General features: G+C 43.4%; 1 protein-coding gene across 4 annotated transcripts in view; it reads left to right on the top strand.

Annotated features, from left to right (window-relative positions):
* Positions 1 to 16,345, top strand: part of Fam193a (family with sequence similarity 193 member A) — a 122,046-nt gene that overhangs the window by 80,548 nt on the left and 25,153 nt on the right. For all 4 annotated transcript variants that reach the window (XM_021210542.2, XM_021210541.2, XM_029545517.1 and 1 more), the window contains 4 exons: positions 1,083 to 1,334; positions 12,072 to 12,270; positions 13,164 to 13,454; positions 15,647 to 15,929. In XM_021210542.2, coding sequence (XP_021066201.1) covers positions 1,083 to 1,334; positions 12,072 to 12,270; positions 13,164 to 13,454; positions 15,647 to 15,929 — 1,025 coding nt within the window. The remainder of the gene's footprint in view (positions 1 to 1,082; positions 1,335 to 12,071; positions 12,271 to 13,163; positions 13,455 to 15,646; positions 15,930 to 16,345) is intronic.

A 16,345-nucleotide genomic window follows, 5' to 3' on the forward strand; every position in this document is an offset into this window, starting at 1 on the left:
TGACTGTTCCCTAGGTATGGTGGAGGAGAAAGTTTATTGTAGATATGAGGGAGGGCATATCTAGAGACAGGGACATCTGAGAGAATCCAGAGTGGCCATAGCTCCAAGCTGGGCCATGTGTTAAGAAGGAAGTTAGGTGAGTCAGGAAAGTAAAGGGTAGCGGAGCTGGCTGGATAGCCAAAACGGCTGGGATATGTAGGGAAGAGTAATCCGGGAAAGAGCAGCTCAGCCCCTGGATTGAGTTTAGGGTAGCCATACTCTGTAATAGGGAGGGACTAAGGGATGCTGGGAGAATCTGGCAGCCAGGTCTGCTTTGTTGTGTTAAGTAGGTACCTCAACCATTTGCCCTAGGTTTGAGACCTAATATGTACTACTTTGGCACAGCTCTTCTGGACACTGAGCAGGGCTTCTTTACTTCTGTGCCTTCTGCATTCTGCTTCCTGCATAGAACTAGGACAAGGAAAGCCTTGGCAGGAAGTTCAAATTCTTCCTGTTCTTTTTTGAAGTTCTGGCTAGCTTAAAATAAAGACTTCCCAGTATTTGGCTTTAGCTGACTTCTAGAGCCTGAAGTGTTATCTTTGTCATCTGTGTTTACTTTCACATTTGCTTTGGTAAAGGAGTATCACTGGTCACTCTGACCAGCTAGCATCCTGTCTACGTTTCATGGTGAAGGTATCATTGCAGCTGTTGATTGAACAGTAGGACCCCAGCAGACACCAGCCACTCAGTGATCCTGGGTTGTTTTGGTTTTTGTTTGTTTTTTTGTTTTTTTTTTGGTTTTGGTCCCATTTTTTCCGTAGCTTCATCCTTCTATTATCTTTCTGGGGTCCTTTAATCCTATTCACTGGGTCTCTGATCAGTGGCTGCTGCCTCTGCAAATACCCATATAAAGTGAGACTCAGCTCTCTCCTCTGCAGCCTTCCTCATTACCAACTCTGGCATCTGTACCTTCTCCTGTGAGGTCCCTGGTTATCTCAGGTCTATTTCTTTGTGTTTGTTCTGTATTATCTGTCTGACTGCAGCTTAATTTATGCTGTTCTTTGTTCTACATTATACAAGTACTTCTTTTTCTGTTCTTTTAGGCAGAACAAACACCGAACACTTGTGAATGCCATGTTTGTAAACAAGAAGCTTCTGGGCTGCCAGCATCAGCAATGACTGCTGGAGCCCTGCCTCCTGGCCATCAGTTCCTGAGCCCAGAGAAACCGACACATCCTGCGCTTCACCTGTACCCCCACATCCATGGACATGTACCCTTGCATACTGTTCCACACCTGCCTCGACCGCTCATCCACCCCACCTTGTATCCAGCACCCCCCTTCACACACAGTAAGGTAAGCCAGGGCAGGAAGGGCCTGGATGTCCCTTATGACTGAGCTCTGACAAGAGCAGTTACTTTAGCAGGCAGGGATGGATCTGCTGACTCATGTCCAGAGCAGCATCTGCCCCTGATTGGATGGGTTGCAACCATGTGTTTTGGCTGTAGTCTGGCAAACTCTTGTAATGTTGAATCTTTACAGTGTGTAGGTAAACAAACAAACAAACAAACAAACACAATCAAGATTAGAGAATTAGAATTAGAGAGTTTTCAGGTGAACTCAAGGATACTTAACACAGGTCCATTTTTCTACACATGGCCTGACTTATGCCTTAACATAATAGGAAAATGTGTTGTAAATAGCATGACTCCTCAATGTTTTCTGGGCATCCTTAGTTTGAAAACTAGGGCCCTGTCAAAACATGCAAGCCTGAAGAAAAGTGCAGTATACATTGAAAAGAAATGCTATGACAATGTGTAGGTGGAGGGGATAGAAGAGAGGCCTTAAAAATCCAGCCTGCCAAGAGCCCACTTAGGAAAAGCAATGAAAGTCTAGGAAATGGTCAGTTTTTGAGTTTCTCCTCAAAGAACTCCGTGTATATACTTAACATTTTAGACATTGAAGATGCATTTAGAGAAATTGGCCTGAAATCCATATAGACCAGGCTAACATACAGTGATCCTCCTGCCTCCTATGTCCCTATTGCTATGATTACTGATGTGCAGCATCGTCAGCTAATTCACTCCTTGTACCTCAGTCTGCTTTGCCTCTTGAACTGCTTTACACTTGCAGTATTATTGGTTCACCATAATGTTGAGATGTTGTTATGTTACTAGTTGGCACTAATTAATCCTAATTCTCCCTAGCTGTATTCACTTAACAGAGTGGTTTTCAAGTTGGAGAGAAAGGGAGACCATGACATGGAAAGAGCTTGGTTTTCTGGCTTTACTCTATGGTATGGTACGATATGTGGCTAGTAAATGGGTTCCCTATGGGGAGGGGCACAGGTAGTAGATTAATACCACACTTAAATAATGAATACGGTTCAAGTTAGATTTTACTCAGCAGCTACCCAAACCTGTGCTTGGGTTTTGTTAGACTTGGTATCATCCCATATGAATATGTAATAATGTCTTTATTAGCAAAATGTTTTAGTCAAAGCCAGGCTATGCTTGCATTTTATAACTTAAACCCTTCTTAACTCTAGGTTAATGTATAAACTTCTGTCAACCTCCTAATTTTTTCTAGATAGAACTTTTATCTTAGATCTGAGAAAGATTAAGAAATGGCTATTGTTGGGCACCGAGTGTGGGGGAATAAAGGGAGTGGGAGAAAACCCATGTCCAGCCAGTTTCCAGTGTGTTGGGCTAGCGGACTGCTACAGGCTTTCCAGGTGGCCCAAGGGTATCTGGCTGCCACTGAACCCAGCCTGCCAGGGGGTGAACAAGAGGCAGTCTGAGGTCTCTGGACCTGAGGCCAGAGATAACAGGTTCTCAATCCCGGGCATCCCAGACACCGCTGGACACCCCCAGAAGAGCTGAAAACAAAATGGGGGCCCCAGAGCAGCTCAGTCATCCCTAGGGCCGAAGCGGGGAGAGGGCAGGGAGAGAGGGGATTCTGGGTGGTCCCCACACGGGTGAGAGTCCTTGGTCTGGTCTGTGGCTGGAGAGCAGGAAGGCCTTCCGGTGGGAGGTTAAACATGGCTCTTTAGGGGAAAACCTATCCCATTGTTCAAGCATGGCAGGCCTTGATGAGCAGAGATTGTCTATGGTTTTAGAAGTTTATTGTAGAAAGGCAGGGAGAAAGAGGGAAGGTAGAAAGAAAGAGGCCAGTCATGGTCACGTGGAGAGAGGGGGAAAGGGAGAAAGAGAAAGAGGGCTAGAGATGAGAGTAAGAACGGTGAGAGCTTAAAGGAGTAAGGAGGTGCCAAGCAGCCCCTTTTATAGTGGGCTGGGCTGCCTTGTAGTTGGCAGGGTAGCTGTGGGGAGGAGCATATCTGGCTATACTGTGAGGGTGGAGTCTAGCTTAATGTCAGGAGCTTGGGGCTTTGTCCGCAAGTGACTGATAGTCACAGAATTATGGAGTTGGGGGCTCTGTGGTGTCAGGCACCTGTCTCTGGGAATATGGCTCTGTTCCTTCCCTTGTAGAGTTTTCTACTGGGTCTCCGGAGCAAGCCTCATTCAACCAAAACTGACTGCCTTTCTCGGCCCCACAGTCTATTGTATATTTTCTTTGCTTATTGAAACTATTCAAGAATTATTTTTTAAAAATATCCCAAGGAAGTAGTCAAATTAATGCTCCCCAAGTCTACTGGGAATACTCTTATTAGCTGTTTACTGTTTTGGCTTTTTCCCTCCTCCTTTTCTTTTTATTTTATATATTGGTGTTTTGTTTGTGTGTATGTGTGTGTGTGTGTGTGTGTGTGTGTGTGTGTGTGTGTCTGTCTGTCTGTCTGTCTGTCTGTCTGTCTGTCTGTCTGTCCGTCCGTCCAGAATTGGTTATCAGTTATCAAATCCCTTGGAGCTGGAGTTTATAAATGTTTATGAGTCAGAATATGGGTTCTGGGACTCAAACCCAGAACCTCTGGAACAGCAGCCAATGCTCTTAACCACTGAGCCATGTCTCCAGCATAACTACGTTTTTTAAGATTTGTTTATTTTTATTTTTGGTTTAAGAATGTTTTGTCTGCACACACTTTTGTGTGTGACTGTTGTCCATGGTGGTTAGAAGAGGGCATTGAACCCTTGAACTGGAGTTTATAGATGGTTGTGAGCCTCTATGTGGGTGCCGAGGACTGAAGCCAGGTGTTCTGTGCCGTCTCTCCAGCCTTTCTTAAGGAAGGTAGCGGTCTCCTGTAAGGGTAAAATAAGAAAACCCTCTTTAATACCATTTCTGTATCTGATACCCATTCCATGTGGCCTGTTAAACTTAGGCCATGTGTAGGAAGGCAAATACAGAGGTCTAATCACACATGGTAAAGTAGATAGAAACTTGAAAATTTTTAATTAAGCCGCATTTCAACAGCATTGTTTCTTGATATCATAACTATACACTGATCCATTTTTTTTTTAAATTTGTTTTCTTTTTTGTGTGATTGTTTTGACTGCATGCATATCTGTGAACCTCAAGTTTACATGGTGCCTGTAGAGGCTAGAAGAGGTAGTGTTAGATCCTCGAACTGGGATTGCAATCAGCTGGGAGCTGCTGTGTTGGGGTGCTGGAACTCATATCCAGCTTCTCTTTAAGAACAGCCAGTGCTCATAACCACTGAGCTGTTTCACTAGCCACACACTGATCCACTTTAAATACATCTATTGAAGGCCTTTTTATTGTTTAAAATAAAATGCTGTTAATAGGGCTGTGGCTATATCTCAGTGGTAGAGTGCTTTCTGGCATTCAGGACACTCTGATCCACAGTATGGAAGGGTAAGTATGTGCAGTTGATGAAATATTTCATGTATATCTGGTGTGAAAATACTGATTTCTTTAATCAAGCTTGTATTTTATATCTTATGGTACCTTACAGAATTGGTTTGTATCATTTGAGTTACGCAGACTTAGGTGACTGTAATGGCTATTACTGTTTAAATGCACAGTATGCTAACAGCCCCACAGAATAATAGTAGAAGGACCCTCTAGAAACAGGACAAGCTGTTCTGGAATGGCACAATTTTGTCTTCAGTTCCCCTGGAGGTTTCTCAGGAAGTGTGGTGTCTCAGCATAACCAAGAATCAAAGGGTAGGTGCTATGCTAACCATTCACACTGAGGTTTTTTGGGCCAGCCTATATCTCTGTCTTTTGCTGCTTTGTTTAGAATTTTTCCTGTGGTGAAGTCATAATTATTGCTTGTACTATTTAATGTTATGGTTGTTATTTTTGTTTTAATTTACACTCTGGCTATTGTGGTTAAATATTTCATGCATTAAATGTTTAGTATAAATACTATAAAGATTTAATTTCCTTAACTTTAAGGAAATTATGATTCTGTACCAATGATATATTTATTTGTTAAGGATAGATATGGACTATGTATAAGTTTAAAGAAACAAGAAAAATACTGCAGTGAAATATAAAAGGAAAATAAAATATAGGGCTCTTGTCTATCTGCACAAGTTCCCAGTTCAATCGCCAGCACCGCAAAAACAAATAAATAAAATAGCACTATAGTATAGAGTGCTAGTCACTGAATTACACCTTCCAGGCCTGTTTGCTACTCTTGAATTTAAGAGTGTTTATGGCCCAGAAGTGAATGTTTGCAGGGTATGGTGGCCCACACCTTTCATCCCAGCAGATGCAGGAGGACTTCTGTGAGTTTGAGGACAGCCTGTCCTACATAGTGAGCTGTAGGAGAGGCAGGATTACAAGAGACCCCATGTCAAAAAACTAAGAGGTGACTATTCCCTATGAGCTTGAGAAGACTGAGTATTCTGCGTTGGATAATCTATAGAAGGAAGGCACTATAGCCATTTGTAGGTGTTCATTTCCTCATCTTTGCCTGCTTGAATCATCCATTTTTAATAATTGGAGAGTCCAACCATGGTAGAAAATTCTTTTATTTCTCTTTGCAGTCTTCTGTTTTTGCTTTACATACTTGTATATTTCATTGTTAGGTTCATGTGTGCCCTTGTATTATTTTTTATTTATTTATTTATTTTTACTTGATCTAATATCATTTTTGTTTGTTGTACTTTTACATGTCTAGGCTGGTTTCTACTTTTTTGACTATTGGAACAAATATTTCTGAACATGGATGGATGAACAAGTATTTCTTTAAGACTCTGCTTTTGATTCTTGTGAGACTGTACTGTAATAGTTGGGTCATATTGTACCTATACTTCCATACTCTTTTCTACCTGGACCGTGCCACTTTGCAGACTTACCTGTCTACTGTGTACAAGAATTCTTTCTCCACATCTTTACCAACACCTGTGTTGTAACCCTGGGCTTTTCCACCCACTCCCCAGTTCCCAAATAACAACTTGGAGGCCTATTCATGTACAGTGCCTTCTGGTCTTTCCCCAACTAGCTTGTAACTTGTTTATTCTGTGTCTGCCACATGGCTATTTACCTCTCCTCAGTTTCATACATCCAACTTCCTCAGAGTTCAAGGGGAATCTCCCACCTCTGTCTCCCAGAGTTCCAATCTCTTTTATTCCCCAAGGTGTAATAGGATTTAAAAAGAATAGGTGTGACCTTGTTGAAGGAAGTGTGTCACTAGGGGTGGGCTTCGGGGCTTTGCTAGTATCTCTCTGACTCTGACTTTGGATTAGGATTTAGCTCTCAGCAAGTGCTCCAGGGCTCTGTGTGTTGCCATATTACCCGCCTGATAATAGACTGCCCAATAAATTGTAAGCAAGTCCCCACTTAAATGCTTGACTTAGTCATGGTGTCTCTTCACAGCAGTAGAATAGTAACTAAGACAATAATCAAAACAAAACTGTACACTTGTATAAAACACATTGCAAAGCTCCAGTCATAAGCCTGTGGCACTGGCAATCAAAACAGACAAACAGGACAGTAGCACAGAAAGGAAGAAGGGTAAGGACATGTAATGCTACACAGCCTGCTCAGCAGGAAGACTCTAAGTCAGTGTTATATCACCTCACAGCTGTGAGATGGCCACTATCAAAAGAAATCAAATAACAGGCTGTATAGATAATCCCTTGTGTACTATGAAGAAGCATCACCTGTCAATAAAACGCTGATGGCCTATAACCAAAAGGCAGGAAATAGCAGATGGGAATTCTGATAAAGAGACTGGAACATTTATCTGCTGAGCCATCTTGACAGACCTATCTCTTCGCTTTTAACTTACAGAGTATTTAAAGTAGATGCCTGTGGTTGGACCAATGGCTCAGGGATACGAGCAAGTGCTGCTTTTCCAAAGAACCTAAGTTCAGTTCACAGCACTTAACATGGGGTAGCTTACATCCTGCAACCTCAGCTTCAGAGGTATCCAATGCCCCTGGCTTCTGTGCTCCTATGCACACTCTTTCTCCCTCCCCAACACATAATCAAAAGACATAGAAGTAAATCTTTAGGAATGGATTTTTAGATAAGTGTAGTTGAGTTTCTTATACCTTGTGCTTCTGTTTTTATCGATATTTTCATATCACTCATCTTTTTTCTATTTTTATGAAACATAATATTGATAGGAATGATTTTTGGATATATTTAGATTATTATCAACTTGTAGTTGTTTTATATTCATCTTTAAAGGCTTCTGTTTAACTCTATTTTATACTTTCCAATACCTTATGATTTATCAGTAATACTTATATTTTAACCCTCTTGGGGTTGCCCTGGGTTCACAGTATACAGTAACTAAATTCCCTTTGAGATCAAACTGTCAGGTCCTCTATACATGGCCCAAGTGGCTTCTAGAAAATGCCTCCTCCGTTCTCCACCTTTTCACATAGCATTTGGTACATGAGTCGATCTCCCAGTCACCTTCACACGAGTTAGGAATATGAGAAAATGTTTTATGTTGCATTTATTTATGATCTTTCTGTCTGTGGTCCCAACCATCTGACCTGTATACTTTTCTGCCTGAAGAGAGTCATTTAATTTCAGACAGGGCCAGTCTATCACAGGTGAGTTCCTTAGGCTTTCGAACTTTTTATTTCTCCTTTACTTTTTTTTTTTTTTTCAAGACAGGGTTTCTCTGTGTAGCCCTGACAATGCTGAAACTCACTGTAGACTTGGCTGGCTTGATCTCAGAGAACTGCCTGCCTCTGTCTGCAGAAGTGCTGGGATTAAAGGTGTGCACCACCACTGCCCGGCTCTCCTTCACTTTTGAAGGATTGATTTACTGAATGCACAGTTCTAAGTATGTGAGATTTTCTTGCAATGTCCTAAATATACTTAGCTCTGATGTTTCCATGTATGCATAGTTTCTGAGACCTGTTTTAATTGTTTTCTTTCCAGTTTGGATTAGGCATTGTGGGGAGATGCAGTATGGAGACTGGCTCGTGATAGGGGGTTTGTTATGACCTCTGTGTGTTTCATGTTAGGGGTAGTGCTTATTTTCTCTCGTCTCAGAGTAGTGATGCCAATATTAAGGTCTTATTGCCTCTTTACCATTGCTAGGAGGTATTTAAAAAACTCAGAAATTCCAAACTAAGAAATATTTGTGTTAACTTTGTCATTGGCTGGAATTCTGTTGGTCTGACTGTACAGTGGAAATTTTTTCAGTTAATGGTTCTGTAGCTCGTGGTCTTGGCTTGCTACCTTCTCTCAGTCTTGGTGTCTGAGCTAGTGTCGGTAGAGACGACTGGATCATCCACTCCTAAAGGGATGCAGCTTTATGAAGGTGATTTTGTTTGGATTCTCATCAGAGTTTTTAACTTCAAGAATTTTCTTTCTTATGAATTACTTTTTTGCCATAAAGTGGAAAACAATTCAAAATTACTGTTAATGGAAGCTTTTTGTGTATTTGTGGGAAGGGTCTGACTTATGTTGGTTAATCACTGATACACTTACAAAGCATAGCCCACAATGGTCCACTTAGCAGACTGCTGAGGTTTTTTTCAGAAGGTTAAGGTTACCAGGTATCATGCACAAAATCATTGAAAAACAATTTTTTTTGTTGTCTGTTCCCTCACTTTTGCCTTCAGTCTCTGCAACTGGGCCTCCTATTTGTGTAGGTGGCTTCTGAAGAAGCATGTAAGTAAACTAGGTAAGAGCTTGGCCGTTGGATCCCTCAGTTTACGGAACTAAGCTGTTTTCAGCAATCATTTATTGAGCACCAAGTATGTGCCATGCCCTGTGCTGCATTTTAGGAATACCCAGGTCAGTTCATCCTGGTCACTGTTTTTAAAAGAAGGCAAAGACATCATCAGAATAAAGTACCAAATGTTATGGCAAGCCCAATGATGTGGCTCAGTGGTAAAACACTTGCCTGGTATGCACAAGGCTCTTGGTTCCATCCCCTGAGACACAATAGAAGGGACACCTTGTCATGCCTCAGGTAACTTGTGATTACACATAGGGTAGGAAAGTAACTTGGGAGAATGGAGCACAAAGGTCATCACAAAGTAGAGGGCACTGGAAAGAATGACCAAGGCGTCCAGACATGAATGTGGTAAAGGTGAGGAGCCAAAGGGGAAGCCAGACAGTGCACAGCTGTGTCCAAGGAGAATCTCAGGCAGCTCTTAAGTAGTTCAGATCCCCGAAGGTGCTTCTGCTCAGATCTCACCCCATATCCTGGACTTGCAAGCAGACTGTACATACTGAGTTACATCTGTCCCTTAGCCACAGGTTCCTAAATTACCTGTTCTTATCAGCGAATCTCAACAAGGTCCTTCTGAGCTTTTTATTACTTTGTGGAACCAAGTGTCTGTTTATTAAAATATAGTTTCATTATTTTCCTTGCTTTTTGCTCCCTTGGGCTCCCATGCCAGAACAGCTTTTTTAGACCATCCAAACCTGTTACCTCTGTCTAGAACACTTTTGGATCTCAAGCATTTGTTCTGCTTGTCTCCTTTCTCCCCTTCTCCTGTCTCCCAGAGCCCTCCAGGGTAGAGGGTGTTGTGTGTTAATGCCAGTGGACTGGGCGGAGTCACTGCCCAGCTCTTTGACTGTTAGAATGGACCTAGCTGATGGGATTTGGCATAGTCTTAGTACTAGGAATCCATCTTTGCCCTTGCCAAATGCTTCTTGCAGGCCAGGCAGTGTATTCACTTACCAAAACTTCTAGGGTAGCTATTTCCAGATTTCAGATGAGAAAACTAAAGCACAAAAGATTGAGTGATATGCCTGAGGTCACACAGCTACTAAAAGGGAGGCTGAGATTTATTTCTAGTTTCTGTTTAACTCTCATGGACTATGCTTTCCCAATGGAGCCAGGGATGACTTCTAGGTTCACACACAGCTCCCTTCTTTCCTTGCCACCCCCCACCCCATTATATCATCAGTTCTCATCACCTAACCAGCAGTATATCCTTGCCTTGCTGCTCATCACTGTGTTATCACAGCCCACCTTTCTAATAAACTGACCAGATTGTCTTCTCCTGACGTGATATCCTTAATGGCTTCCTTGCCTCTTCAGGATAATAACCACACAGTTGCCTCTGGTGTAGCCTCTACTGTTTACATCTAATGGGCCATCCCCCATCTCTTCTCTACCCTCCTCCTTCCTCCATCTGACCATCCCTTGGTGCAATTGTGAATTCCCCTAAAGTCCTCATACTTGAATCTACAGAATCCACAGATAATTTATGCATCACAAAGCGTGGGATCAGCAGGCATTTTACTAATGCCAGGTCTAGCTCACCCAGGGCATACTCCACTCATTTTAGTAACACTTGATTCTACACAACATTATCCAGAGCTGGGGTACAGGGCCAAGATTTTTGTTTTCGTTTTTTGTTTGTTTGTTTTGTTTTTGTTTTTCAAGACAGGGTTTCTGTATGTAGTCTTGGCTATTCTGAAACTCACTCTGTAGACCAGGCTGACCTCGAACCCAGAGATCTGCCTGCCTCTTCCTCACAAGTTCTGGGATGAAAAGCATGTTACCACCATGACCAGCCAGGTCATGATCTTAATGCCCCGTTTTCTTATGAAGTGACTTTGATTTAGAAGTCAGACATCAAAATCCCAGGATAAAGTCAGTCTTGCATTTACTAGGGCAGGTGAAGGAAGATGCTAGATCCCAAGGTGTTGAATGGCGGGGGGGGGGGGGGGGGGGCGCTCACCTTGTTCCTGGGTTGGATCCAGAGCAACACAGTGTCAGCTTTTCTGGGACAGCAGTGTCTTGGCTGAGGCTTGGGAATGAGTGTACAAGAAGAGGTTCCAGAGCTTAGACACAGGTGAGCAAGTGAGAAAGGAAAAGAGGTTGGAAAGGTGGAAACCAAAAAGGTTTGTGTGCCTAAGCTTTCTGAGCAGGAAGAGGTGGTCGTTATTTCCCTAGGATGTCATGGGGCATGGAAGGACTTCGATTTTTATCTGAAAAGTAGCAGAAAGCTTTCTCAGCATTCTAAGTAAAGATCAGATCACTTGGGCTGCTGTGAGGAAAGGACTGGTTGGTATGAAGGCCAAATCCCAATATAGAGGCCAGCATGGCAGTGCAGCTGTGTGGATGACACAGCCCTTCCAGGACTTCATTAGGTATCAAGCAGGGAGGGCTCTAGGGAACCCAGGTGAGTGCAGGGAGCTGCCAGCAACTTGGCACTCAATAAATATGCATTGCTGACTGGCCCACTGACTGTATCCTGCTCCCTTTCCCTGGCCTCTCAGGGCCAGGCCAGTCTGCTGATGAGATTGGAATGACTTACTCCCTGGAAACAGGAGTAAGTCAGCACCCCAGTTTCAGAGCACAACCAGAATCTTCCTAGCTCTTGAGATCTGTGCTTTTGTTTGCACAGCTCTAAGAGTTGAGGGTTAAAGACCTTTCCATTGGTATCAGTACTTATAACTGATTTGACAGTGTTGATCAGCACAGTCTCTAAGGAGACCAAGCCACAGAACATCTCTTATGTGTATGAACTACATTAAAGTGTGACTAGACAGGAATGTTAGAATTGACTGAGTTGTCTGAAGGCATCAGGAAACTTTTGGTTAAAGGTTGACCTACATGTGTAGCCTTCTTAAGTAAACCTCCACTCCAGCATTTGTGAGATGTGCTCCCCATGGCCATCAGCTTGTGGGAAGCATACCCCTCATGGTTTCATCACAGTTTGTCTGTCTGTAGTTGAACTACACAGGTATACAGAATATTAATTTTGATATGTGATTAGAACTTTTTTTTTGTAGGCTTTACCGCCAGCACCTGTTCAGAGTCACACAAATAAGCCTCAGGCATTCAATGCATCTCTTCAAGATCATATTTACCCGAGCTGTTTTGGGAACACTCCAGACTGGAATAGTTCTAAATTTATAAGTCTTTGGGAATCAGAAATGATGAATGATAAGAACTGGAATCCTGGCACTTTCTTGCCAGATACAATTTCTGGTAAGGAATTCATTAAAACTTTCTTAAGGTTTTAAATATCCTGAGCCAAGTAAGATGGTCATCCTTGCATTACCCAGTGGGAGGCCCTGGGGCCTGGCATCCTACCCACCCTTCCACATCTGTTCTGATGGGTCTGCTGCATTGATTAACAGAGTTAACACTGGCTCTATGCTACCTGCCAGCACAGTGAGCCACATGGTGCTGCCCAGCCACAGAGGATCTAGTCTCCAGGGTCTGTGTCTGGCCTGTAGTTCTCAAATAATGGTTACTACCAAACCTCAGCTCAGTGCTTGGAGGCAGGGAGCTATTCACACATCCACCTGAATGCTGTGACTCAGGTTCCTATTTGCTGATTTCTGTATTGACCCTAAAGGATTCTCTCCCCTCTAACAAGCACCTTCTCCCCAGTTGCCTCAGTTGCTGAGGCTCGGCTGTTACTTCAATCTTAGATCCAGAGGCATCTGGGAAGGGCTGATACCCACACCTTACTGTCTTTAGATGGCCAGAGCCCCTGGTCAGTTACTCCAGCCCAACCTTTAATATTCTCAGAACAGAACTAGTCCTGATATTCCTGATCTATGCTTGAAGGCATTTCTAGCTGTGTGACCTTAGACAAGTTGCTTAGCCTTTCTGAGCCTCAGTTTCTTCATCTTTAGGATGGGAATAGTATTTCCAACCTCAAGATCTGATTTCAAGGCATTTAGTGATACTGAAAAGCACCTAGCACAGGAATTGGCACATAATAGGTGCTCAATAAACCTTCTATAGAATAAAAGCATCATCCCAGAGAAGTTCTGGTTTTAGTAGCAGCCCCAGTGTTAGTATGTTCTTTAGTGGGTTTTGTTAAGTGCTGTTTCTCTTAGAAGCTTTAATTTTCCCATTCTTCTCCAAAGGAAATGATATATTAGGGCCAGTGCTTTCAGAAACAAGACCTGAAGCCCTTCCACCTCCACCCAGCAATGAGGCTCCCGCAGTTTCAGATATCAAAGAAAAGAAAAATGCTGCAAAAAAGAAGTGTTTGTATAATTTCCAAGATGCTTTTATGGAAGCAAATGAAGTTGCCATGGCAAACACAGTTGCCATGGCCACCTCCTCAGCCACATCCTCTGTGTCATGCACAGCCACCACAGTGCAGTCTAGCAGCAGTCAGTTCAAGGTGTCGTCCAGAAGGCCGCCTTCCTTAGGTAAGAACCCTGAGAGCCTTACAGCTCTCACTTGTAACACCACCCATGTTCTACTCTTCAGCCTTTCTAGAGATGGAAATGGACAAACCCCTGAAGGTGCTTGTACTCAAGAACATACCCTGTGGATTCTAATTGGAATTTCTGTTGCCATCAAAATAAATACCCTTGATTAGAGTTGCTGAGCTCCGTCTATGTCTTGTGTCCAGCCTGTCTTCTGTGATAGGCATAGATCATTGCTTTCTGGGCATAGCTACTGCTAAGCAAAAGAGAATCTGTGCAAATCAGTAAGACTAGCCTGCTAGCTCCTAACACTAATCACTTATTGATAATTAGAAGAGACCTCAAAGCAAGGAAAAGTTTATAGAGACTTGGGACAAATGCCTCAGGACATGGAAGCCAGTTGGTACCTCATCAACCAAAGTTGAGGCAATTTGAACATCAGAAAGAATCATGATTGTTCTCCTTACTGGGAGGAATCCCTAGAAATGTTCAGAGGCTCCTACCATTGACAAACTCCTCTTTACAGAAGCATAGATTGAGTAGAGAAACAGTTACTGTGCTTCCATCAGCAGTCCATTGGCTGATAGAAGTCAGCCTAATCAGGGACTATTTTTGTTACTTTTCCTCTTGTTGTGACAAAATACCCTGAAAAAGCAACCTAAGAAAGAAGAGGTTCCAATCTGCCAGGGAAATGAGTGGAGCAGCTGGTCCCATTGCATCCATAAACAGGAAGCAGAGAGCAAGCGGTGAGCGTACGCAGAAGCTCAGTTCAGTGTCCTCAGAGGATACAGTCCAGGTTCACCATCCAGAAAGCTGTTCCCTCACAGTGAAGATAGGCCTCTCACAATAAATTAAATAATCAGAATAAGCCAGGCATGGTGGCACATGCCTTTAATCCCAGCACTCGGGAGGCAGAGGCAGGCGGATATCTGAGTTCCAGGCCAGCCTGGTCTACAAAGTTGAGTTCCAGGACAGCCAGGACTACACAGAATTTGTCTCAAACAAACAAACAAACAAAAAATCAGAATAATCCTCTATAGACATGCCCACAGGCCCATCTCCTACATGATTTCATCAAAGGACTGTTTTTTTGTTTGGGGGTGGGAGATGAGATAGGGTCTCTCTATGTTAAGTCTAGGCTGGCCTCAAACCATAGCAATCCTCTTGCTTTAGCCTTCCAAGGCTTGTACTGTAGTACTAAATAGATATACCCCCCCAATCTGTGTGTGTGTGTGTGTGTGTGTGTGTGTGTGTGAGAGAGAGAGTGTGTGTGTGTGAGAGAGAACACATTGCACCCGCAAGAGTTCATCAGCCAGATCTTCACACTTGCTTCACAGACATGCTATTATTGAGCTCCATCTCGGGTCCTTCAAGGGATGTTAAGAACACTGGATATTGGTTNGAGAGAGAGAGAGAGAGAGAGAGAGAGAGAGAGAGAGAGAGAGAGAGAACACATTGCACCCGCAAGAGTGCATCAGCCAGATCTTCACACTTGCTTCACAGACATGCTATTATTGAGCTCCATCTCGGGTCCTTCAAGGGATGTTAAGAACACTGGATATTGGTTTAGCAAATAACATTTCCATGGAGGCTGATCCATTATGGGGTAACTATGTGAACCCCTCAGGAAGAAGCTGGGAGCCATAAACCTGGCAGATTTCAAATGGAACAAAGGGCATAAATCTTCATCTAGCTTAATTTTATGATATTCCAGTCTGAAATGGTTCACCCAGCTGTGGTAAGATAACCACACTGGTGGACAGCTGGCCTCTTTAGAATTGTCTGCCTTGAGAAAGGAAAAGCAGAGCAGCAGCTGGGTTAGTCGAGAAGCTGGGATGACCTTGGTAGAGTTAGGATCTTAGATTCAGATTACATTTGGAATTGGAGCTCCAGGCCTGTGAACGCTGGTGTGCACAGTGGAAAAAGCACAGGTTATTTAAAAAACTCTCCAGTCTCAAGAGCTCAAGCTAGAGCACAGCTTACTCTAGATGGCAGGGCTAGATCTAGTGTGTGTAGAAAACAAAGTAAATGTGGCCTTCTTTGTATTATTCCTTCAGAGGTTCTCCAGGTCTGAACACCCCCAACCACCCCTCCCCCCAAAAAAGAAAGTGGGGGGAAAAGTAATTAAAGGGAACAAAAATGTTTGTTTTCTTCAGCTAATGGCAGTCTCTCTCTTGTATCTCTACATGTAGGTGATGTTTTTCATGGCCTCAACAAAGAGGATCACAGACATTCAGCACCTGCTGCACCAAGGAACAGCCCCACAGGCCTAGCCCCCCTCCCAGCCTTGTCTCCTTCTGCGCTCTCTCCAGCCTCTACACCTCACCTTCCAAACCTTGCTACCCCATCATTCCCTAAAACTGCAACCACAGCCCCTGGGTTCGTGGATACACGAAAGAGCTTCTGTCCTACCCCTGTGGCACCCCCGCCCTCCACAACAGATGGCTCCATAAGTGCCCCTCCCAGTGTCTGCAGGTGAGCCACAGAACCCAGGTTCCTGAGCGGAGGGTTGGGAGCCATGCTGCACTAACATAGCTACAGACTGTGCTCTGGGTCCAGGCAGGTAACAAGTCCAGTACAGAAGAAAGAGACCTCACCAACAGAGGCCAAGGCCGTGAAGTTGGAGAGGCTCCAGTCTCACTCTCAGCCTCTAGTTCTTCAGAGGAAAGAACAATGGCCCGACTGCCAAGACCAGGGTCAGGGATGCTGACTATCTCCACTGGTGGCATTAAGGGTGTGGTGTGCCTTGCTTGTTATTTTTTTTTTAAGTTGTATCTGCTATACATTGGGTAGAATCTACAGAAAATTTCCAAGATGTACATACTAAAACTAATACCACACACAGTGATTTTTTTTTTTTTTATAAAAGATCATTTCTGTTACCTTTGAAC

The sequence above is a fragment of the Mus pahari genome, chromosome 13 (assembly GCF_900095145.1).
Source record: "Mus pahari chromosome 13, PAHARI_EIJ_v1.1, whole genome shotgun sequence".
In the NCBI taxonomy this organism is placed as follows: Eukaryota; Metazoa; Chordata; class Mammalia; order Rodentia; family Muridae; genus Mus; species Mus pahari.